At 34.2% G+C, this 26,435-nt stretch overlaps 1 protein-coding gene across 1 annotated transcript in view; it reads right to left on the bottom strand.

Moving 5' to 3' along the window:
* Positions 1-26,435, bottom strand: part of STAG1 (STAG1 cohesin complex component) — a 365,558-nt gene that overhangs the window by 27,739 nt on the left and 311,384 nt on the right. The window contains exons 22-23 of the mRNA XM_063115300.1: positions 14,504-14,584; positions 1,589-1,681 (exon numbers count right to left, since the gene is read on the bottom strand). Of these exons, the coding sequence (XP_062971370.1) occupies positions 1,589-1,681; positions 14,504-14,584 (174 nt within the window). The remainder of the gene's footprint in view (positions 1-1,588; positions 1,682-14,503; positions 14,585-26,435) is intronic.

Raw genomic sequence — 26,435 nt, 5'->3', positions numbered from 1 at the left:
AACAAATTATAATACAACAAATGTAAGCTACTATTTGGATTCTTTTTAAAAAATCTAATGTAAAAAATAAATCTCTACCAGTAGGTTTAAAATTGAATTCAAGATCATTCATATAAAAACCAGTATCTAAAAGCCTCCCAACAATTTTAATCACATAAGGGAACTTTCAACACATTTCCCCAAAGATAAAGTATTATATAGGTATGTTGCCAAATTTGTCCTATTTAACAAACAAAGTGAAATAAATATGTATTGTCAGTTTATTATAATTGAGAGATTTTGTTGTGGGACAATTGAGGGCTCTGACACCTCAAAATGTTTCACTAAAGCTCCCCTCTAAAAGTTGATTTCTATGAGAAAAAAGTTTTGGCATTTATTTGGAGATGGTTGTATACTTGGATGTCCAGTAAGAATCATAGCAGTTAATACCCTGATTGCACAACCATGAAATATATTGAGATATTTAGGAAGAGCCCTTTGAAAAGAGGGGAGCATGAACAGAATCCAGGGGAGTATTTTACCCAGGCTATAGTTTTAGACATCATCAAGCAGATCTGATGCAGAAACACTGTATTTTTGGTTTAAATAGCCAGAGCTGGGTACTTCTAGACAGAACTGGTAGAGTTCTGAAGATTTAGAGATCAAGGTTTAGTTTAGGGAAGACCATCTCTGTTTCCATTTTAAATTAAATGCTGATAACTCAATAAAAAGAGAACTGTGACAACCTTGTAAGAAGAGAAAGCAAAGGATAAGTAATACTGTGCCCTTTAACCAGACTAACTATACTCTTTTTCCAGCCCAATATCAAAATAAGGAACATTATGGAAAAAGTACATTCTGTTTTATACAAAAGTACTCCCTAATAGAACAGTATAATAAATGGCTTAAAAATCACTTCATGGAAACAGTAGTTCCCTGGGCTCCACTTTTACCCTCTCTGGGCTGTGCTCCTCTACAAGGAGTGAGTAATCTGTTGGACCAATGGGATATGTCCATCCATACTCTCACTTCTACACCACTGTTCAAGTACCAGGACTCAGCTGCCCTAACAGACCTGATCCTGTTATCAGAGCTTGCAAAGGTCTCTTCCCTAGGCATACTGCATCCCCAGTGTGTGTACTCCTAGGCACCAGGGTGAAGGGTAACTGTTTGGGGAGTGGGGGTAGGGTGTTGTTTCACAGAGCTTGGACATATGGGCTGAAGTGTTCATATGCATGTGTGAGATGCGCTTCCTGTTAAAAGGAGCTGAAAGTGAGAAGACAAGAGGGCAGGCCATAGGTCAGCTTCCTAGACCCTAAACGTTCTGACATAGAATTCTTGAGAGTCACGAATTCTAAATTTAAACCTAGCATTCCAGGTAATGAGAGTATACTTGTCAAAGCAAAAGGATAGAATATATTTTATATAACAAGTTTACCAGCTTGCTTTATAACTTAAATATTCAGACATCTACACTCCTGTCCATCTCCCATAAATTTTAGTGATGGACATGCATGCTAAGAACTGCCACAAAAAATTACATCTTCTTACTATTCATCAGTGTATTTCAGCTGTTTTTACTGAGAGCTCTTAACTGGTAATTTCTTACCTGTTCCTTCACTGGAGTATTAACATTAGATAGGCATTGTTGGCAAACAGCCAAAAAGGATTTCACTGTTTTCCTCAAAACCAACAAATCCTCCTGTAAGACACATTCAAATTTGCAAGCATGAATTACAGTATACTAGAAAACTGATTCAAAAGAAATAATATGTGGAAAATAGCCACACTGGTTTACTGTCAAGAAAATTTGTAAAACCAAATTTCTTCTTGGAAACCAGTTAGTACAGTTATTTGCTAGATATCGGGCCTAATGGAAAGGACAGTGAAACTGACCATCCCAAACACTCAGTTCTACTTAGCTATGGAATGCTCAGTATGATTGCTGCCAACAAATTTTCCTTTATAAATGTGATTTACTTAGGCTGATATTAAAATTGTTAGTCATTCCTTAATATACACTAACTGGTAGTAAGGTGAGAGAGCACAGAAGCACACTGAAAAAATTCAATTAAGCAACAACTGTGTACTGAACTTCTTCCATATTTTAAGCACTCTGCAAAATGTCAGGGGAAGAAAGATAAATTTAAGACAATGTCCATGCCCTTGAAGAGTGAACATTCTAGCAGAGAGTTAGACCAGTTAGAAAGGTTAATTAAGTCTTCAAATTTATGTATTAACTCTAACTGCAACAGAGTTGAGTTGGAGAAACCTTCTATGAGAACGGGCTTTAATCTAAGATTGGATCGGTAAATAGGATTTAATAAGATGACCAGATAATACTCCATATGGAACAACATTTGAAAAGTATAAAAAGAAATTTATATTTATCGAGCACCTATAATGTATCAGGCACTGGTTTGAGGGCTTACTATTATATAATTTAATATTTATATAGATTCTAAGAAGTAGTCATTATTAGCAAGGATTTGAAATCAGGACCGTCTGATATCAGAGCTCATATTCTTCTCACTAATAAACAAGACACACGCAGATAATTTGGTATTATATTGACATTTAAAATAGTAATGAACCAAGGTCACAGATTCAGATCCCTGTACTGGCCAGTCGCCAAAACAACAACAAAAAAATCAAATAGTAATGAAGAGTAATCAACTTTTAAAAAGAACTCTATTAAACTAAAATTCTCTAAGCTACTCTATTTTGTACAGATACTTATTCCTTTTTGGGACCTCACGTCCAAATACTTCAAAAACTATATACATGCTTCCTTTTGCTAATATGAGTGCAATATTTGGAAGAAAAAATGAGTTCATCTTGTGCAGAGTAGGAAAAAAGGACACTGTCTTGAGAACCTTTAATGTTGCTGCAGATGAACATACAGTAACCAAACCTCAATGTTCCTTGAACTTCTTTAATTTCAAACATTCACAATGCACGGGGGGGAAAGAGGAAGGAACAGGCAACTGCAACAGAATGTAAAGAATGGTATGATAAGAGAGAACACAGGCTCTATGTAGGAAAATCTAATTCAGAGTCAAAAGTTGTCACATAGAAGAGTTCCCAAAGAAGATAACGTACAAATTGAGTCCTGAAGAACAAAAATTATCTAGCAATAGAAAAAGGTGTTCTAATTAGGGCACAGAATATTCACAAGCTTGGAGGTATTTTTGAGGAACTGTTAATTTATTGTAGCTGGGACATGAATAGGGAAGAAAGTGGCAAGAGAGAAAGCTAATGAGGAAAACAGAATCTGTTTTAAATGAAAGTCCATTTAAAATGCCATGTTAAATCATTTGGATATTATCCTGATAGCAATAAACAACTATTGAAGAAGGAATTTTTCCATGGGAGTGCTAAAATTTTGTGTAAAAGAATCATATTCTAAGCATAATGAAGAATGATGTAAAATAGGCCACTTAAAGTAGATACAACCTTTTGTTGAGAGCTTATTATGTACCCAAGAATTGTGTTCTAAGTGTCATAAATTTAAATCTCACAATCACCCTATGAATTGGTAATATTTCTGTTTTACAGACAAGGAAACTGAGAATCAGAGAATCCATAAATTCTAAGTGATAGAGTAAGGATCCAAACCTAGGTCTGTCTGACTTTTAAGTCCATATTAATCATTATCCTGTATTTTCTTACATATTAACAAAGACCATAGGAATTAACTAGAATGAGGACTTGAAAATAAAATGTTGACAGTAAAGATGTGAATAAGTGTGGAATAAATTAAAGTACTAGAACTGATAGAATTTAGGGAATAACCGTGAGTAGGGGCTGTTGTTGATTACTCCTAAATTTTTAGGTAGTCGCCTACTAGATGGATTGTCGTGTAAGTCACCAAGATAAGAAACACAGGAACAAATGCAGTTAGCAATAGTTAATTTTAGAAATGATGACTTTTGAGATCCTTGAAAGATATCCTACTGAAGATGTTTAGAAGGCAAATGAATATATGAGCTGAAAGCCCAAAACAGAGAAGCAAGAATAAAGATTTGGTGGTCCTCAGCATTTAGACAGCAACAGAGGTGATAAAAGTGAATGATACTGTTCAAAGAGAATATGTAGTGGTAAGCCAGAAATCTACTGACTGAGGTCAGCTAAATTCCTAAAAGACTTCCGGGTCTGAAATGGGGCAAAAGTTGTCTCCACTTTCTGGAACATTACCACAAGACTATTTTTAACCTAAAACCAGAGCTACTCATGCCTCAAAAGACTATGTATTAAATTAGGAATGCCAAAAATGTATCACTGACCCTTACTCATACATGTGTATATAGGATGTAACCAAGGGCCAATCTCTAACCTATGTAATGCTATGTAACCAACAGAAAAACTGATGTACTGATTAAGGATCTGTCCCCTCTTCTCCCCTTTGTTATTCCCTTCTTTGTGATTATAAAAATACTAAAACCTGGTCTACAAATTGGAACACATGATTCAAGGCCTTGAATGTATGTCTTCCCAGGATGTAGTCACACATATTGGCTCAAGTAAACTCTATGAAACTTATCAGTACCTCAGGTTCTTTTTACAGATCAAAAGTAGAGAAAGGAGACAAGTATCCTGGGGAACATCCAAGATCAAATTGCCAGCAAAAAAGCCCAAAAAAAGGTATCCTGTGGAATACCAATATTTCAAAGATGAATGAGAAATAAGAGCTTATGAAGAAGTTTAAGAAATGATCTGAGAAGCAAAAATAAAACAAGGGGATTATGGCATACCAGAGGTAAGAAAATAAAAACCATTTAAAAATGGATAATTAACAATAACAAATACCATAGAGAGATAAGACAGATAAGGATTAGAAAGTGTCCCAAGGATAACGCAATGATGAGGCTGGGAGTGATCTTGGAGAGAGCATTTTCAATGGAGCTATGAATGCTGAAGTCACACTGCAGTGGGTTGAAAAGAAGATAATGAAGTCAACTCTTTCAAAAAAGTCTGATTGTAAAGAGCCACAGAAAAATAAAATGGCTGCTAAAGAGGTCTTCTGGAGTTGATGAAGAACTTTTTGGTCATTGTTGATATTCTGAATAGAAAAGATATTGAGAATGTTTAGTGAACAAGTAACTAAAAGAAGAACAAGGTCTCTATGCTATGTGACCTTACAGAAATTATTTTATATCTGAGGATTACAGATTTTAAAAATCTATAAACAAGAGGATTGAACTAGGTATTCTGAGGTTCTGTGTCATTCTGTGGTTCTTCAGAATTAACTCTGCATACTCAAATGAGAACAGATAGTACTCAAAGGATGAATGTTCACGCTTCCATCACTAGCACCTAGAAGAATAGTGCTTGGCATATAACAGGTGTTTAGTATATATTTACTGAATGAAATATCGGTATACTTAATATGGATGATCTCACAGTTCTAGGGCAGAATGAATAATGTGTTCATTCCATCAAACAATAAATAATTAAGTTTTTAAAAAATGATGCTAGGAGGTATCAATGCTCCTTTATTCCCTCAGATTTCCTAATATTTTAACTTATTTTCTGAAAGCAGCTTGGCATCAAGAGCACTTTTTCCTAGAGTAGCCATGGAAAGGAATTCAGACAGGTCAGGTAATAAGATTCTAGCTATATTCTTTTGTATCCATTTTGCAAGTTGCTTCATTAGACTGACTAAGGTTTTTTTGCTTCCTGGTAGATCTAGTGAAACCAAGAATTAGAAGACTGAAGCCTACATATGCCAAAATATGAAAGGGCTAACATAGTTTCAATTTCTCAGTGATCTATTTACAAAGATAAGAGGAGAAATCTCTTTCAACGAATTAAGATGTTCTTAAAATACTTTCTAGTCAGCAAAATCTCAACAATGAAGAACCTCAAATAGGGCAGGCACAACTAAGATGGTGAATTTATCATATGAGCTATATTAGAAAGACATAGTTCTAAAGGCACAAAGGCTAAAATTTGACATCTTAGGAAGAAAAAGTAGAACTTAAATGTAGACTTCCCCCATAATATCCAACTATCCCAATATTACTATAGTCAGGGAGGAAAGATAACAGTTTAATTCCTCCGCGCGCGCGCGCGCGCACACACACACACACACACACACACTTTAAAATGGGTGATAGATTCCTTTTCATTTTGTATAAAAATTTTATGTGCCTAGAGGAAGACCAAATTTAGTTGTCCTTTTATCCACGGCTATGAAATAACATTAAGATAATCATAGCCAGAAAATGAAGCCATAGAAAAACTAGTAGTAAACACAGAAAAGTAGTGCAAGATTATCTGACAAACACATTTTTGGAATGGACAGAAATGGAGTGTAGTAGTTAAATGAGGACTTAGACCAGATCAAATATCTCAGTATATGGAAATAAAGCCTGTTAAGAGTTCAGTGATCAATTTTCCTGATGAAAAAGGGGCACAAAACTAAACTTTTAGTTACCCAGAACAGGCAGATAGTGTTTTCTAATTGACAAAGTCTGGTAAACAAGACCAAGGGGTTATCTTACTAGGCCAGGGATTGGCAAACTTTTTTGTGTTAAGGGTCAGACAGCAAATATTTTAGGCCTGTAAAAGGCCATATGGTCTCTGTCCGAGCAAATTAATTCTGCCACTGCAGCATGAAAGCAGCCATAGACAATACATAAATGAATGAGCATGGCTGTTTTCCAATAAAACTTTATTTACAAAAACAGGTGTCAGGTCAGATTTGGCCCATGGGCTGTAGTTTGCTGAACCTGTACTGGGCCATACACCTTTTCAGAGACATAAACTGTGTTATGTTTTTCTATACCTGAGTAACAAACAACAAGGCTCAATAAATTATTTTTCATCCAAACAAGGTCCTTATCCATATTATATATAAAACATAAGAAATTAAATTCATTTATTAAAACAACTGACAAAAAGAATAACAGACAAAAGACCTCACCATTGTGGGAGGGTAAACCCTGTTATACCTCTGAAATTGCCTTCTTATATGAATAATTGCTTACTAGCATCTCTTCTGAGATAGAGAGGGAGAATGTGCTAACTGTTGTGAAAACACAATAAAACAACTATTGGATATTTAAACCCCAAATGTAATACCTAGTTTTCAGTGCTGTTGCTGTTCTTGGCGATTTGAATCCCCACCTGCTGACTCCTGCCATTGCCTCAAAGGCTAATCCACTTATGATTCAGGAACCCTTAAGCTGCCTACTGTAGTTCCAGACCATCTTCTGATTTCTCTTTCCTGTAGTGTACAAAGATGAAGGAAGCTAAAGGAGTCAGAGGGACAGGGGAAAAGTAGTGACTGTTAGGACCAAAGTGAGAGACTTAAATTCCCCATTATCCCAAAATTCAGACGGAAGACAAGATCTACCATGCTGTATCCCAAACCTACACTAGCATGTTTCTGTACTCCCATGGCTTCAGACAATAGTTCATTCAATATCAACTCTTGGTTCTGGCAGGGGAGAAGATTAGGAAAGCAAAGACTAAGGCTAAGATTTCATGCCAAAAACCCAACATGGTAATGGAAACACTTCTCAATTTAATCTTGTCAACAAACTTATCCAGCAGTGAATATCATTCTCATTTTATACATTAGGAAACTGAAGCTCATGGGAAAGTAACTTGCTTATCTTGTCAAAGCTGGTAAGAAGTGGAACCAAAATTTGAACTCGAGTTTAACTCCAAACACCAAGGTCCAACACAAAAAATGCTGGAAATACAAGAACTGGTCTCTTCTTATGTAGATAACTTGGGTCAGCAAAAAGAAGTCTCGTAACAAACACCTAGTAATTGTTAATTACCAAGAAAAAACATTTGAAAATAAAAAAATGTAGTGTAAGAAGTAAAATATATTACTGTATGACTTGGGATATTAAGTGGAACAAGACACCTATTTCCTTTCTATTCAAATAAATGGCCTGACAGGAAAATAAACTTTTTTAAATCACTAATTTTGGTGAAGAAAATCTCCAATCTCTGTACTAGAAAGTGGGGAGTGTTATGTTTTGCCTAAATATTCTTAACATTGTTACGCCTCTGATAAGCTCAGTTAAAACATTTTTACATTGTAATACTTGTTTAGAATAGATCTTCTCAGTCCTGGCTCATTACTTAAATCATATAATATTAAATATCATAAGGAGTTTTGGTATTTGCAAATTAGGTGCTTTAAAGGCTATTGTCCCTTTGTAGGTAAAAACAGTATTCAGGTGGATGGCTAGTGAAGCTGAAGAAGCCTTATGCTATCCGTTCATGGAGTATTCCCAAGGAGAAAACAAGTTCCTATGCCTGAAGGCCCAGGAATAGGGCTACAAACACAACATGTTATTCTTAATTAAATGCTGAAACATACTTTGTAAGTTCTTTTCTAAGCTGAACATGTTTACTTCTGGTTTCCAGATGATTTTAAAATATTGGAGTTGGATAACATTTTGGAGAAGTTCAGAATTTGGCATGAACAGCCACTTACTTCTGTATTCTGGATTTTTAAAAAAGAACATTCTGAGAGCTGAACAAAAATGAATACAAAACAAGACCTAGATCTTTTTCCCCTAACTTTTCTAGAACAGCCAATCAGGTACTTGTGATTGGACATAATATTAACAGGAACACTGCTACTAAAGAACAACTTTGGGGTCATGGAACAACCAAAAGGAAAGACTTAAAACTGACTAGACAGTTAATTAGGATAGAATTCCCAAGAAATGAAAGATGAGGGGAAAAGATCTAGAAGAAAATAAGTGAAATGAAATGGTTATACATTACTAAAAACTTTTTCCTTCTGGGATAGCTGTTATTTCTCACCATTGGTCCCATTCTCTTCCCCTTAAAGCAGCTAACTCTGCATATGAAGAGGTACTATCTATATTTTGTTATTATAGTAATTCCGGGCAAGGACCTGAATGAGCCACCTCTTTCTTGTTCCCTACTATTGTGAAGGAGTGAGTAGGGAAGAGGAAAAAAGAGGTGTAGAAAACAGCCTGTATGTTTTCACACATTTGAGCCTATTTCTAGTACATTTCTAGGAATGTGTGTTTGTGGGAAGAATAGCAAGGTTAAACATGTCTCCTCATGGGCTTGGCAGCCATCAGTCCCACCTTCACCCTTACTCTCCTCCTTTCTCCAGTCTGTTTGGAGGTGAACAAGTTGGAATTTGCATAGGAGACTCTTTAGTCAAGAGGGTGATGGAGAAACAAATTTTGCAGCTAAATACTTTAGTAAGAATTTGACTTGTAGCTACCTAGGGAATGTTGACTTCCCTTTACTGAAAGGATTAGGAATAGGGTCTAGATCCGAAAGGCAGGGATGTCTGCCCCAGGCCCTCCTTAGTGCAGTCAAGAATAGAAACAAGCAGAGTAAGGCAAAAAGTAGCACAAATGTAAGACTACAGAAAGCAGGATAGCTCTTCCCAGGAGAAAAAAAAAAATGAAGATAAATTCTAGATTCCGAGGCCAAAAAAGGCAATAGGGGAATTTTTGTAGCCCTAACTCTTATTTACCTGGCTCTTTAAATGTCTTTGTATATGTCCAGAAGGAGATGAAGGAAGAAGGATGTTTTCTGCTACAGAGAAGAGAAACTGAAGGCTGCTTCTACAGGATCAGCACTAGGGGGCACCGGAGCAAAGTATATTGAGCATGACCTGTGAGACTGCCAAAGAGCTTCAATTCTGGAAATTAGGGGAACAGAGGAAATACCCATTGGTGAAACCCAGTGCACTTCTATTTAAAACAAAGCTCTAAGCCTGTTCTTAATACAATTTTCTCATTTACCTCATTTTATAAAATAGTGTTTAGTGTTTAGTTAAATTATAACTTGAATTTAAACTTCAAATATAACTACCATACATAATCTCCTCAATGACAGTGTTCATGACAATAGAGAAGAAAAATAAACTTTAGAAAGTACTCTTTAAAAAGCAATTTAGCAGTATGTATCAATAACTTAAAAGTATGTGAAGTCATTGACCCATTTCTAAGGGTCCATTTCTAAGAATACAAGATAAAACAAGAAGAAACACAGAACAAACTTTTGTACCAGAATGCCCACTGCCACATTAATTTTATTAGTAGACATTTTTATGTTTAAACCTAAATATCTGAATGTAGAATGGTAAAATAAATTATGGTATAAGCTACATAATGGACTACTATGCATACGTTAAAAATATTCTCTATAAACATTTCTTATTAACTGAAGAAATTGTTATGTTAATTGGAGAGAAGACACAAAACTGTACATACATCATGATCTCAGTAAAATTAGAAATATATGTAAGAACAAGTACTAAAAGAAAATGCACTCAGGCTAGCTAGTTAGCTCAGCTGGCTGGAGAGAGGTGCTGATAACACTAAAGTCTGGGGTTTGATCCCTGTACAGGCCAGGAAAAAAAAAAAAGGGAAAAAAAAAGAAAACAGCACACCAAAATATTAACAGTGGGTAACCACTGGTGGTAAGATTTGGGAGTTTTATTTTGTTTATATTTTTCTTTCTTTGCTTTTTTTTTTTACAATGAGCAGATATCCAAGTAATGGAGCCCAATATATAAAAACCACTCTACCTTATATTTCATACCATAGATAATAAGCATAATTTATTAATTAAAAAGTGACCTCCTTCAGAGATTTAAATTAATTTCTATAAATGTATTAATGATTAGATAAAAACAAACAAATGGTAGTTAGCTGGCTCGTTCCCTCACTACCTAAACGACCCACTGGATCTTAACATTTTTTTCAACAAAATGAAATTACTTCATTTAATAGACTTTCAGTTTGCTTTAAATTGGCCAACATTACAAATGTTAAATATATTTAACATTTATAAATATCCCAGTATCTACAGTATTACAGTTAAATCTCAGGAAAAAAATTAAAGAGGGGGGAGATAGTTTTAGGTGCATCAAAAACAATGTCCTCCATTTACTTTAACTGTAAGCCATTGGCATTACAAACTGAGCCATTTAAAAATCATAGTAAGTTCTCATCTACACGCCCTCAAGAATACAGAATGATAAAAGAAACCTAGCTATGTGACATAACTGTGTTATACCCAACTGATTTACAGATTTTGTCAGTTTGTGTTCAATGAGGAGCCAACCAATGTGCCTTTAGAAAATCTGTTTTTAAAAAAACCCCAAAACAACCACACAACAAAATCCTCCAGGAATAGTTGTACTGAAAGCCTATTAATACAAGAATTTAACAGAAAGACCACTAGATTGAGATTCAGAAGATTTGTACTATAAATCTGTGATTTTAGGCAATACCAATCTCCATAAGGCTCAGGTTCCTAACCTATAAAATGAGATTATGATAACATAAACTTTATAAGATTATTACAAAGATTTAATTAAATTAGAGAATTTATGTTTATGTGATTTAGTAGATGTAAAACACCAACAAGGTAATAATAATATTATCCCCTTCTAGGCCTCATCTGAAGTGAAAAGGTTTCAACAAATCATTTCCAATCCCTGTACAGCTCTAACACTACATTTATAAACAACAGAATAATGTTGCTACAGCAAATAAGACATAGAATATACTAAGCATTTTTCTAGAATTCATTCCAGCTTGACAGTGAGTTATATATGATAAACTAAAACCTGAGATTAGAATGGAGAATCAAGATGTTTTTGTTCTAGCAATTTTTAAAAATTATTTTTTTGTGATAAATTATCACTGTGAAGCATCATCAACAACAAAAACAACCCTTCCAACAGTATCAAAAAGTATAAAGTGGAAAGTAAATCTGTCTCCTGCTATGCCTGCCTGCAAAGAAATTCTATTTTCCAGAGGTAACGACTGATAAGATTCTAGTGTATCTAAACATTTTCAGTACAGCAGTCATTAGACTTAGCATAAATTGCAGAATTTTAGAGCTAGAAAAAACTGGCACAATACAACTTTCAATTTTATAAATAAGTAACCTGAGACACAGATAAATGATTTTTTGATAAGTTGTTACTAATATGTAGAAAGAACTTTGCAATTCATAAAATGCTTTGACATAAACTATCTACTTTAAAATTACTTTAAGTGATTTGCCTCAAGGTTACGCAAGTTAATGATATGGCTAGAACTATAGTTAGAAAGTTGATGTCTTATCAATTATTATGCTAATAATATAGATCATGTGGTACAAAGCTTATGTATGTGGCTCTTTAATTTTCAAACATATCCTATATCACATAGGGGATCAAAAAGTTTGGCAATTCCTGATCTAGTAATTATTACATATAAAAGTCATTAGATGTTATAAAAGGAGAAATCTAAGCAATACAAGATAAATTCTGAAGTTTGTGTGTATCTTGAGAACTTACTCTTAAACTACAGACACAATTGATACACAATAATTACTAAATATACTTTGAATTAATAAAATTACCAACAACTTCAAAATCAGAAGAAACAACATGAGAGGCACCCAAGTAAGAAAAATGTCACATATGATATAAATGAATACAAAACTACAAATGGAAATCAAGTGAATAATAAAGTACCTAAATGATGTTGCAGCCTTCTTTCTGGCATAAAGAAAATCAGTGCTGGTCACAAAATCTGCACTGCCAGTGTGGCAATGGCAACCATGAAATATTCAGTATGACTGATGCCAAAAATGAAGTTATTTCTTATTAGGAGAATGTGACAGACAAAAATTAATTAGAAAGGCAAACTAAATCTCAGAATAATTCTGTTGTAACAGGATTTAAAAAATAGGAAATATGCAAATATGTAGGTTTAAGAATATAGATTCTCACTCCAATTATGGAATATAATTGTAAGAAAATAAAATTTAAATTAGATTTAAGGAAGGAATTAACCATTAATTATGCTAAGTTTATAGGTAAGTATGCATTCTAAATTTACTAAATGCAATAATCAATATTCAGCCAAAATACAATTAACTCAGACAACAAAAATCATGTCCAAGAAAAAAATGGAAAATAAAAATTTAACCAGATTTTTTTAAAAAAGGAATAAAGTTGTGTATCATATATAAATTAATCTTTTATTTTTACCATATTAGAGAATATTTCAAAAAACACACATTTTTAAAGTGGCTTTTGTCACTAATAAAAAAAAAAAAAGAAAATTAACTTTAATTTTTGCTTTTCAAGACTGAAATTGTCAATAAAATAGAAAAACCATGACGGTAACAAATATAATTAGCACTCTTCTAACTAAAAACAAAACCAGGAAAAAACCAAATACTTTTCAAATGCAGTGAAGTCTTCAAATTATTAATCAGAAAGGAAAATTCTTTTTCTGAGAAAGAATGCTCCATATCAAGGTGTTGGTTTTATATGCAAATATATTAATTTTCTTTACTGGTTAAACAGCTTCTGTTTTGTTAAGATGAAGATATGTAAACATCTTAATATCTTTTGGTTTTTTTAATCAAATGTTTGCTTTTTAATGATATGTTCATTCATGCCTCTTTCATTTCATGAAACAACTGAAACATTTATTTTATATTTGTGTCAGATAATTCCAATGTGTGAAGTACTTTTTTGTCTAATTCTCTTAATGGTTCTCTTCATGGTTTCTTGTTTTCTTTTGCATTGAATGATTTTCTACTATGAGTTCACTCTTAAAATTTTATTTGTGTAAATTCTTTAAGACAAGTTCCTTTTGAAGAGATTTAGATTTGATTGTTAGGTGCTTGGGGATACCAACAAAACAAAACACTTAAAATCAAACTCCCAACTTGTTCCTTTTTCTTTCTTTTTTACCATTGAAATAGTATGAATTTAGGGTGAAAACCTAAGTAAAAGCTAGCACATGGTTATAAACTTCCATGGGAAACCTACTTTTTCTCCCTTTAATCAATGACAAAATTTTAGGACAGGCTATTTTTCCCTTGTGTTGCAAGTAGCTTTTTAGGATCTCAACTTTATCAGGAAGATGTGGCCACTAATGACTTTCTACCTTGGAAGGGCCTTGGACTTGTCTAAGATTAGAAAAGATCCTTAAAGTGAAGCAGGCTTCAGTGCTCTTTTTGACTTTCTCAGATCCTACTTTCACTTAATCTCTGGCCTGTATCTTCCTTTTTATTTTAAATGATCATGGATAGATTTTAAAAAATAGTTTTAAAATTTCATCTAAGATTTTAAGTTGTTTTTAACATAGAGAGTTGTTCACTTTGGGCCCCTAGATGCCATACCTCCAGAATCAAAAGCTATTTTTATAATACATACTACTTACTGCCTTTCAATATTATTCTCTTTTTAAAAACATGTCACCTATCAGAGCTCTCATGTCGAGTACAGTTATTTCTTACAAGAATTTTAACCTTGTGCATATATATATATACAACTATGTTTCTACAGCTTGAAGACTTTGGCTACCTTCCAAAAGAGGTAAGTACATCCTTACTCATAAGATAAAGCAAGAACTGATAAAAATAAGTCATATCTTTATTAAAGTTTATAGTAATTTATATAACAGATAACAATAAATTATTAAATAATGAGTTAAGCAAGATTGGTATTTTAGTAATAACCCTTCTGCCTATAGAAACTTTTACTTACTTTGGAAGGAGAACCATCAGTAATTTTCACCAACTGCCAAAGAATCGAGTAATGGGAACACTGCAGTGCCTGTACGACTATCTGTACAAAATGAAAAAAAAAAATTATTTCAATAAAAAAATTCAAACAAATGATACAAGTATGTTTGAACTGTACTAAGAGAATAACATTTAAAATAGATAAATATAAACCCACATAACACAGGGCTTTACACAAAAATGCAGTGTCATGAATATTTTGCTTACTCAGATTTTTAAAAGGAGATTAATGGAATTATTTCATCCAAATTTTACAAATGAAATATCTGAAACTGAAAAATGATCCAAATTCTACAACAAAATGTTCTACTTATTTTGGTTTGAAGCATTTTCAGTGAGAAATATAACGCTCATACTAAAAAGTACATAAAACAAATATAAAGCTTTATAAATTAATATATAGCCATGAACCACATAACTGTTTTGGTCAATGACAAACTCCATATATGATGGTGACCATATCATATAGCCTAGGTTTGTGGAAGGCTATAACATCTAGGCTTGTGTAAGTACAGAATTCAGCAAAACAGGGAAGAAGACCCCTTGAAGTTCAGAAACTCAGGGTGGCAGCACAGAAAGAAAAGTGAAGCACCTGTCTGGGACCACTTGGAAACAGAAGAGATACCTTACTAAGGGGAGAAGGTAAGTGAAAAGTCCCCAACAATTTACATTCCCACGACACCTGCGATCTCAGCTACAAGAGCACCACACAGCCTTTGCAGGCCATGAGCCCAGTATAGGGAGCTGCTTGGAGCCTACATGATTGCATCATTCCAAAGAGGGAATTCACACTAAGTTCCCCCATCCCCTAGAACCCAGGATGCCATGGCACATGGCCACATTTGGGGATGGGAGCCAACATCAGAGTGCATTCTGCCCTGGTGCCCAATACCTCTGGCATCACCACATCCCTAAAGTACCCTCAACACTACATCCTGCTGTGACTCCAGCACTAGAACCCATGCAGTGCCTTGCACCCCTGGGATCAGGTAGTACAGCACAGTGGGCAGGCCACCCCCAAGACAAAAGGAGCCAATGCTCACACTCTGCAGAGCCTGAGAACCAACCAATTAGGGCCTTCTGCCACCCAAAAGCCCTGCTCTTTTCAGTGAATTGCCCAAATACCTATCCTAAGGGACACAGAAACCCAATACAGCACCACACCAACAAACCTGCCTAGAGCTACCCACTCCACCTGCGGAGCTGCAGAGTATCCCAATGCCTCTCCTGGGGGCCTGAGATCGTGCCAACTACCCCACTGACTCTGCCCAGTGTCATCTATTCCACCTGTGGAGGCTGAGAATCTGTCAGCACCTCTCCTAGAAGTCCAAGGTCTAGGACACAGCCCCAGCAAACCCCCACCTCCCCAGGGCTGTCCGCTCCACCTGAGGAGCTACAGAGCACCCCAGTGCTTCTCCCAGGAGTCTGTGGTCCCATCCATTACCCCAGCAACCCCACTCACTTTAGTGGAGGAATAGCTGACTGCCATAACACCTCTCCCAGGACCCTAAATTTGCAGCACCAACCCCAGAAACCCCACCAAGGGTCACCAACTTCAGCTGAGCAGTCACTGTACCAGAGCATCTGCAGAGGATCAAGGTCCTGCCAGCAGCCCCAGCAGTCTGGCCCAGTGTCACCATTCCAGCAAGGAGCTGTTCAGCATTCCAGTGCCTAGGCTACAAAGGCACTAGCAGACAACTCCAATGTTGAATGGTTGAAGAAATCATATGAAGACCACCCAGAACTAAATCTAAAACACCCTACCCAACTGACACTACAGAAACATCTACAGGAAAAAGTCTTTCACTTCAAAAATTATTCCAGAAAATTAGAAGTGACTGTTCCACCAGATGCTCAGACATCAATCTATGGATATGAGAAACATGAAAAAAAATTTTAAAAAATGACACCCCCAAAAGATAACAATCATACTCCAGAACAAGACCCCAAAGAGAAGAAAACCTACAAAATGCCTGAAAAGGAATTCAAAATCATCATCATCATCATCATCATCATCATCACCACCACCACCACTTTAGGGAAACTCAGCAAGATGCAAGAGAATACAGATAGACAATTCAACAAATTAGAGAAATAATTCATGATCTGAATGAGAAATTCAACAGAGATAGATATCATAAAAAAAGAACCAAGCAGAAATCTTAAAACTGAAGAATTCATTAAATGAAATTAAAAAATTCCCAAGAGCTTAAGCAACAGGCTAGATCAAACAGAAGAAAGGATTTGTGAACTTGAAGACAGGTTTTTTGAAATAACCCAGTCAGACAAAATATAATAATAATAATGATGAAGAATGAAAAAGAATATGAAATTTATAGGACTCTTTAAGCATACAAACATTTGCATTTTGGATGTTCCAGTGGGGAATCAAAGGAAAAGGCTTTGAAAACCTATTTAACGAAATAATAGCTGAAAAATTCCAAAGTTTGGGAGAGGTACAAATGTCCAAATCCAAGAAGCTCAATGATCTCCCAGCAGACTTAATACAAAAAGGTCCTCTCCAAGGCACATGTGGTCAAACTGTCCAAACTTAAAGACACAGAGAGAATTATAAAAACAGTAAGAGAAGCATCAAGTCATCTATAAGGGAATCTTAATCAGACTATCAGCAGATTTCTCAGCAGAAACTTTACAGGTCAGGAGAGTACGGAACGACATATTTGAAGTGCTGAAAGAAAAAACCCTGCAAGCCAAGAATAATATTCCCAGTAAAGTTATCCTCCAGAAATGAAAAAGAAACACTATATTTCCCACACAAACAAAAACTTAAGGTACTCACCACGACTAGATTTAGAACTCCCTTAAGGATTTCTTGCAGACCTACAAGAAATCCTTAAGGGAGTTCTACATTTGGGGAAAAAAAGGATGATAACTATTATCATGAAAACAAGCAAAAAAAACCAACTCACCAGTACAGCAGATACACAAACAAGAAAGAAATTATATCTTACAACTATGGAAAACCACCAAACAGCAAAGATAAACAATAAAAGAGGAAGAAAGAAACAAAGGATATTTCAACTAAAGGAACAACTTTAATAAAATTAACAAAATGTAAGGAATGAGACCATACCTTACAAAACAACACTGAAGGTAAATGGATTAAATTCCTCATTTAAAAGACAGACTGGCTGAATTAATTATAAAACAAGACCTAACTATACGCTGTCTTTGAGAAACTCAGTTCACCAGTAAAGACACATAGACTAAACATAAAGAGATGGACAAAGATATTCACACGAATAGAAAACAAAAATGAACAGCAGTAGTTATACTTCTATCAGATAAAATAGAGTTTAAATCAAAAATTATAAAAAGAGACCAACATTATATGATGATAAAGGGATCGATTCAGCAAGTGGATATAAAAACTGTAAATATATATGCACCCAATATTGGAGCACCCAGATATATAAAGCAAATATTAATGCATCTAAAGGGACAGATAGACCTCAATACAATAATAATTGGGGATTTCAACACCCCCTCTAGGCATTTGACAGATCATCTAGACATAAAAATCAACAAAGAAACACTGGGTTTAAACTGTACTGTAGACCAAATGGACCAAATAGACATTTATAAAACATTTTATCCAAGTCCAGAATACACATTCCTCTCAGCACATGGAAAATTGCCTAGGATAGACCATACGTTAGGCCAAAAACCAACTTTCAACAAATTTTTAAAATCTGTAATCATATCAAGTATCTTTTCAGACCACAATAGAATAAAACTTGAAATCAGTAACAGAAAAAACTTTGGACTCTGTACAAATACATGGAAATTAAACAACTTGCTCCTGAATGGTCAAAAAGAAATTAAAAAATCAAAAAAGCCTTTGAAACAAATGAAAATAGAAATATAACATACCAAAGCCTACTGGATACTGAAAAAGCAGTACTAAGTTTATAGCAATAAGTCCTTAAGTCAAAAAAGTAGAAAGATTTAAAATAAACAACCAAACATTGCACCTCAAGGAACATAAAAACAAACAAAACAAAACACCAATCCCAATATAAGTACACAAAGAGAAATAATAAAGATTAGGACAGAACTAAATAAAATAGAGATCAAAAATTATTTTTACAAGACAAAAAAATCAACAAAAAGCTGCTTTTTGTAAAAGATAAACAAAATTGACAAGCCATTAGCTAGACTAAGGAAAAAGGAGAGGACTCAAATAAAGAAAATCAGAAAAGAAAGAGGAGACATTATAACCAATACCACAGAAATACAGAGAATTGGGGATGGCTCATTAACTCAATAGGTTGGAGCGTAGTGCTGATAACACCAAGGTCTGGGTTCAAACCCTAAACCAGCCAGCTGCCTCCCATTCCCCCAAAAGATAGGAAATACAAAGAATCATGAGAGACTATTATAAATAACTATACACCAACAAATAGAAAAATCTGGAGGAAATGGATAAGTTTCTGGACACACAGAAACTACCAAAACTGAAACAAGAAGAAATAGAAAACCTGAACAGACCAATAATGAGTAATGAGACAGAATCAGTAATCAGCAGTCTCCCAACAAAGGAAAGACCAGGACCATGGCTTCACTGCTGAATTCCACCACACTTTTAAAGAAGAATTAATACTAATTCTTCTCAAACTACTCCAAAAAATTGAAGCAGAGGGCATTTTTCCAAACTCATTCTATGAGGCCAGCATCACCCTGATACCAAAATCAGACAAGGACACAATAAAAAAAGAAAACTACAGGCTGATATCCCTAATCAACAGAAATGCAAAAATTGCCAACAAAATCCTAGCAAACCAAATTCAAGAGCACATCAAAAATATTATACACCACGATCAAGTGGGACTTATCCCAGGGATGCAAAGACAGTTTAACATGTGAATCAATACATGTGATATACCACACTGACAGAATGAAGACAAGAACTATATGATCATTTCAACAGATGCAGAAAAAACACTTGATAAAATTCAACATCCCTTCATGATAAAAAGCCCTCAACAAATTAGGCATAGAAGGAACGTACTTCAACACAATCAAGGCCATATATGACAAACCCACCACTAACAGCATACTGAATGCAGAAAAGTTGAAAGCTTTTCCCCCACAAACCCGAACAAGACAAGGATGCCCACTCTCACCACTCCTATTTAACACAACACTGGAAGTTCTAGCCAGATCAATTAGGCAAAAGAAAAAAATAAAGGTCATCCACATTGGAGAAGAGGAAGTCAAAATGTCCCTGTCTGCAGATGACACGATCTTATATAGCAAAACCTAAAAGCTCTACTTAAAAGCTCTTAAAACTAATAAACAAATTCAGTAAAGTTGTGGGATACAAAACCAACATGCAAACATCAGTAGTGTTTCTGTACACCAACAACAAAGTAGCAGAAAAAGAAATCAAGAAAGCAATGCCATTTAGAATAGCTACCAAAAAAATAAAATACCTAGGCATAAATTTAACCAAGAAGGTGAAAGATCTCTACAATGAAAGTTATAAAACACTGATAAAAGAAACTAAAGAGGACACACAAAAAAATGGAAAGACATTCCATGTTCATGGATTGGAAGAATTAATATTATCAAGATGAACATACTACCCAAAGCGATCTAAAGATTCGATGCAATCCCTAACAAAATACTAATGACATTCTTCACAGAAATGGAGAAAACAATCCTAAAATTAGCATGGAACCACAAAAAAGACTTTGAATAGCCAAAGCAATCCTGAGCAAAAAGTGTCAGGCATTACACTACTGGACTTCAAAATATACTACAAAGCTACAGTAATCAAAACAGCATAGTACTGGCATAAAAACAGACACATGGACCAATGGAACACAATGCAGAATCCAGAAATAAATTCACACATATATATATAGCCAACTGATTTTTGACATAGGCACTAAGAACATACACTGTTGAAAGAACAGCCTCTTCAATAAATTGTCCTGGGAAAACTGGGTAGTCATATGGAGAAAAAAGAAACAAGACCCCTATCTTTCACTATATACCAAAACCATTGAAAAATGTATTAAAGATTTAAGTGTAAGACCTGAAATATAAAACTACTGGAAGAGAACATAGGGAAAATAACTCCAAAACACTGGGCAAAAATTTTATGAAGAAGACTTTTAAAAGATAGGCAACAAGTAAAAATAGACATGGGATTACATCAAACTGAAAAGCTTTTGCATAGCAAAAGAAATAATCAATACAGCAAAGAGAAAATCAGCAGAATGGAAGAAAATATTTGCAAACTATTCATCTGACTAGGGATTAATATCCAGAGTATATAAAAAACTTAAATAACTCAATAGGAAAGAAAACAATCTGATTTTTAAAATGGGCAAATGTCCTGAAATACACATTTCTCAAAAGAAGATATACAAATAGCTAAGTATGTGAAAAAATGCTCAACATCACTAATCATCAGGGAAATGCAAATCAAAACCAAAATGAGATATCCTCTTACCCCAGTTAGAATGTCTATTATCAGAAAGACAAAAAATAATAATTGCTGGCAAGGATGCACAGAAATGAGAACTCACACACTGTTGTTGGGAATGCAAATTAGTACAGCTTTTATGGGGGAAAAAAAAATTCTTCAAAAAACTAAAAACAGAACTATCATATGATCCAGAAAGTCTACCGCTGGGTATTTATCCAAAGGAAGAAAAATTAGCATAGTGAAGAGATATCTACACCCTCATGTTTATCGTAGCAGTACTCAAGATAGCCCAAATATGCAATCCACCTAGGTGATAAATGGATAAAAAAAAGTGGTATATATACACAATGGAATACTACTCAGCCATGAAAAAGAATGGAAACCTGTCATTTGTGGCAACAGGAATGAGCCTGGTAGACATTATGTCAAGATAAGTCAGGAACAGAAAAGTAAATACTACATGTTTTCACTCAGATGTGGGAGCTAAAAACAAAACAAAATAGTTTGCTTCACAGAAGTAGAGAGTAGAACGGTGGTTATTAGAGGCTGAGAAGGGGAGGGCAGGAGGATAGGGAGAGGTTAGTTAACAGTTAAAAATGATAGTTGTAGGGCTGAGCCCATGGCGCACTTGGGAGAGTGCGGGGCTGGGAGTGCGGCGACGCTCCCGCCGCGGGTTGGGATCCTATATGGGAATGGCTGGTGCACTCACTGGCTGAGTGCCGGTTACGAAAAATACAAAAAAAAAAAAAAAAAAAGATAGTTATAGAGAAAAAATACACTCTACTGGTCTACAGTAGTCCTAGGCATCTATAATTAACAATAATTTATTGCATATTCTCAAATGGCTAGAAGACAGGAGCTCAAATGCTCTCTCATCACAAAGAAATAATAAATTTTTGTGGTGATGAATATGCTAATTAATCTGATTTTATCATCACACATTGTATATATGTATTGAAATATAACTCTGTATCTTATAAATATGTACATGTCAATTGAAAAATAAATATTTTAATCCTAATTTATTCATTCTATTGTTGGTAAACTTTTATTTACTTTGAGTTTAAGGCCATTATGGATAATGCTGCTACGAACACTTTTATATATGTCCCCTGGTGCACTGAACATGCATTTCTCTAAGGTAGACAGTTTTTAGTTCTCAAAACCTCTTTACGCTCTTAAAAATTACTAAGGACCTCATAGAGTTTGTGTTTATGTGGGTTATAGCTACCAATATTACTATATTAGAAATTAAAACTAAGAAATGTTTATAAAATATTTACTAATTAACTGAAAAATAATAGATTATATATTAACATAATGAATCATTCTGAAAAAAGAATTAAATTTTCTAAAACAAAAAAATTACTAAGCATGGCGTATTTTACCTTTTTTTTGCAAATCTCCATTACTCCACTGTATACTTGTGAGGGAATGAGAATGAAAAAAGCGCATAACATCTTCATGTACAATAAGTGAAAATAGATGTGACCTTACAGACTCCCTGGGAAGCCCCCCAGAGGTCCTCAGACCACACTGTGAGAACCACTACTCTAAGAACAGGATTGCTGGGTCATACTTGTATAGTATGTGTATGTTTAACTTTACTAGATATTACCAAACTGTTATCCAAAATGGTTATATCTAGTAGTCACTGACAGCTCCTGTGGCTTCACATTCTCACCAACATTTGATATTATCAGATGTCTTAAATTTAGTAATTTTATTATGTACTTGTATGAGTAGTATCTTAATGTGATTTTAATTTACACTTCTCTAATTACAAGGAGGATGTGCACCTTTCCAATTTTTATTGGTATTTAAATTCCTGTTTTGTGAAACGTGTGTTCAAGTCTTTTGTCCCTATATTCCAGAGAGAAATAATGGAATTCAGGAACATAAAATTGATTACAAATCACAACATAAAAGAGAATTCCATTTTGGATAGGTCTTTTCCTATATTTTTGTTTGAATATATGGTGTAACTTTATCACAATAAAGCATATCTGAAAATATGATATTCCGTTATTTTGTTTGCTAAATTTCCCTAGTGTCTCTATTTGTTCCCCACTTGCATTTTAGTAAGTTTTTGGGGGCAGTTGGCCAGTACAGGGATCTGAATCTGTGACTTGGTGTTATAAGGCTGCACTCTAACCAACTGAGCTAACCGTCCAGCCCATATTTACCCCCACCTGATAAACTAAAAACCATAAAAATGAACAGTTATAGAGAAAAAATTAAAAGAGAAATCAATAAGTGGAATCCTGCAGGAAATAGCTGAGAGTTTTAGCTGGTTTTATTTTAAAATTTTCAGGGTTTAGATCACTCGAGCAAAAAATATCTTCAATGCGCCTACATGGCACTGAAAATAACTCATAATAATTAGAGGAATGAGTAGGACTGCTTTTGATGCAACATAATGAGATGATGTCAGGGTTTTATTAAACATAATAATTAAATGATTGATTCATGTCAGAAGGTAGAAACAAGATGACTGAAACACTCAAGTTATGAACATTAGTGCTAAAGAAATCACTCTAGTAAACTTAGATGCTCAATGACAGTACACTTAATGGTCCTGAGACACCTTCTGATAAACTCTAATTTATAATATAAAGTACATTGGTAAAGTGAATTGTGTAAAAGGAAAAGGCAAGATTTTAAAAATTCTCTTGATTTTGAAACAACCTGAATTATTAAATTACTAGAAAAGTGATATATGAATTAACAGTTATCAATGGGAAATTAAGATCTGGAAAAAAGTAATGTTGAAGAATTGCTTAATTTTGGTTATATCCTTTATCCTAATCATCATAAATATCATTTCCTTTCCTTCTACTTTTCTACTGACCTATACTAGGAATTTTTCAAACTGTGTTCTGTAGTTTTATATAGTTTCTTGGTGGTGGTTATGAGGGAAGAGAGACACTTGGTCACTCCAATACCTGTTTCAAATAGAGAATTACCATTTAAATCTGTTTCACATATTGGTATTTCTCCTAAGTTTAGTTTTAATAGTGTTCCAGTGTATTATTTTAGAGTAAAAAGTTTACTCTCGTTAACTGGGAAGCATTTTGCTTTCTCACAGGTATACTTATATAACAATACAGACAATCAAACATCAAAAAAAAATTCAGAATTTTTTCTTCCAAGCTTCACAATCAATCATTTTGATATTTTATCCTCCCTATCAGTAATGGTATCCTCACTTGTCCAGAAATCATTTGCTCAGTAACTTCATCTTTCTAAAGCAAGATGAAACAAGAAAAACAAGCAATAAAAATTGAAAAAGCCAAAAGACATTGTTCTAATCTATGAGTACCACACTCCTGACTTTTTCCTGATTAACACTGCTCTGACCCTGGAGGGGATCTTCAAATAATAGCAAGTATTGATTTGATGACTAAGAATTTCTTCCAACCTTACTCCTCTGCTGTATCGAGCCACTAAGATTTTGAGATTAATCTATTACAGCAGCTAGTACTACTTTAACCAATATCAGCCCTTTTCTTCAATAATTACTTTTATCTCTTTAAAGGAACTACAGCTTTTTATCTCAACTAGCAGACTGAATTAGTGACAATCATTCAGTTTGTGGCTAATAACATCACGGTATTATTAATGTAAATGAAGACAGGGATAAGTTTCTAGAATGTTTAAGTTTAGAAAAACTAAATTTACATTAAAAATAAAATCTGAATTGAGACTAAAGAATAATATTGAGGAAAAACGATTATGTATACGTAGCATATTTGCATGTGCCCAGGTTCTCACATATTACCTTATACATACAGAACATATTTAAAAATCTGAAAATCTACATAACAAAAATCTACCCGTTAAGTGGGTAAATTTGAGCTCTTACTTTTCTGTTTGCAAGAGACTTAAGGGGAAAGATAATCAAACTATTTAGTGGACATGTGTGTGACAAAAGAGCAAACTATACTTAACACTAGTCTGCTTCTGACATCCAATATTGGTTTTTCTATCATTTTTCGACTGAGTTAATATGAGTGGCAATTAACATCCTCTTTAGAAAGAGACTTTATATGCAAATTAATAATCAATATGGCTTTGCCACCTAGAATAATAAGGCTGGCAAATAAGCACACGAAAGACGTTCAACATCATTAGCATTAGGGAAATATTTGTTAAAAGCATGAGGAGATAGCAACCACTACATATCTACTAGGATGTTTAAAGTAAAAATGACCGACATTATCAAGTGCTGGTGAGGATGCAGAACAACTAAAACTCTCCTACATTGCTGGCAGGAATGCAGAATGATACAGACACTGTGGAAGATGGTTTGGCAGTTTCTAATAAAGTTAAACATACACTCACCATAAGATCTAGCAATTATACTCCTGGGCATTTATTTTACAGACATGAAAACTCAGGTTCAGAGAAAAATCTGTACACGAATGTTCCTGACAACCTTAGCTATGGCAGCCAAAAGTTATAAATAACTCAAATGTCTTTCAATGGGTGAATGGATAAAAAAAAAAACATGATAAAACAAACTCGGCAGTAAAATGTAAGCAGCTAGATTCACACAACTACTTGGATTAATCTCAAAGACATTATCTTCAGCGAAGACATTATGCTAGGTAAAGACATTATGCTCTAAAGGGTTACATACTGTATGATTCCATTGATGTGGAAATCTTCAAAAGACAAAACTATAGTAACAGGAAAACAGATCAGGAGATACAGGTGGAGTTAGCATATGACTATAAAGAGATAGTATAAAGAAGTTTATTGAGATGACGAAACTGTTCTGTATCCTGATTATGGTGGGGACCACACAAATCTATACACATGTTAAAATTCCTAGGTCTGTACATAAAAGAAAAATAAGTCAATTTTACTGTATAATAATTTTAAAAAATAATATGGCAAAAAATAGTTTGCACTAACATTTTTCTTGAGAAAATGTTAAGCACAAACACTGATGTAAATCATAAGTGATATAAAGTAATAAACAATTTAGTAAGGAGAAAAAATTCCTAAATTCTACATGCTCTTTGGGAATGTAGGATTATCCAATGTACTGTATTATGAGTAGGTATACTATACATTTTTAAAAAATCATTAGAAGCATGAAAAAACAAGTAAAAAATTCAAACAGTAAAAGTCTAACTAGTGTCATTAAAGAATTAAAAGACTTCCCAAAGAATGAATTACATAGCAAGCTAATGCACATTAATCTTTGGCAATTCAAAACCCTGTAAACTTACTGTCAAGCTTACTTGTATGGGAAACAAAGAAGTGTATAAAGAAAAAAGATATGTCAACAGTAAGTCCAGTGTGAAAATTACATTATCTTTTTGTAATATCTCTTTATCCTGCTCTCCGAAAGGAGGTTTGGTATATAGGAGAAAGCACAATGGACCAGGAGTTCACTAAACATAACCTCAGGACTACTCTTATT

Source organism: Cynocephalus volans, chromosome 11 (assembly GCF_027409185.1).
Source record: "Cynocephalus volans isolate mCynVol1 chromosome 11, mCynVol1.pri, whole genome shotgun sequence".
NCBI classification, from domain to species: domain Eukaryota; kingdom Metazoa; phylum Chordata; class Mammalia; order Dermoptera; family Cynocephalidae; genus Cynocephalus; species Cynocephalus volans.
This window is presented reverse-complemented; position numbering and strand designations above follow the sequence as displayed.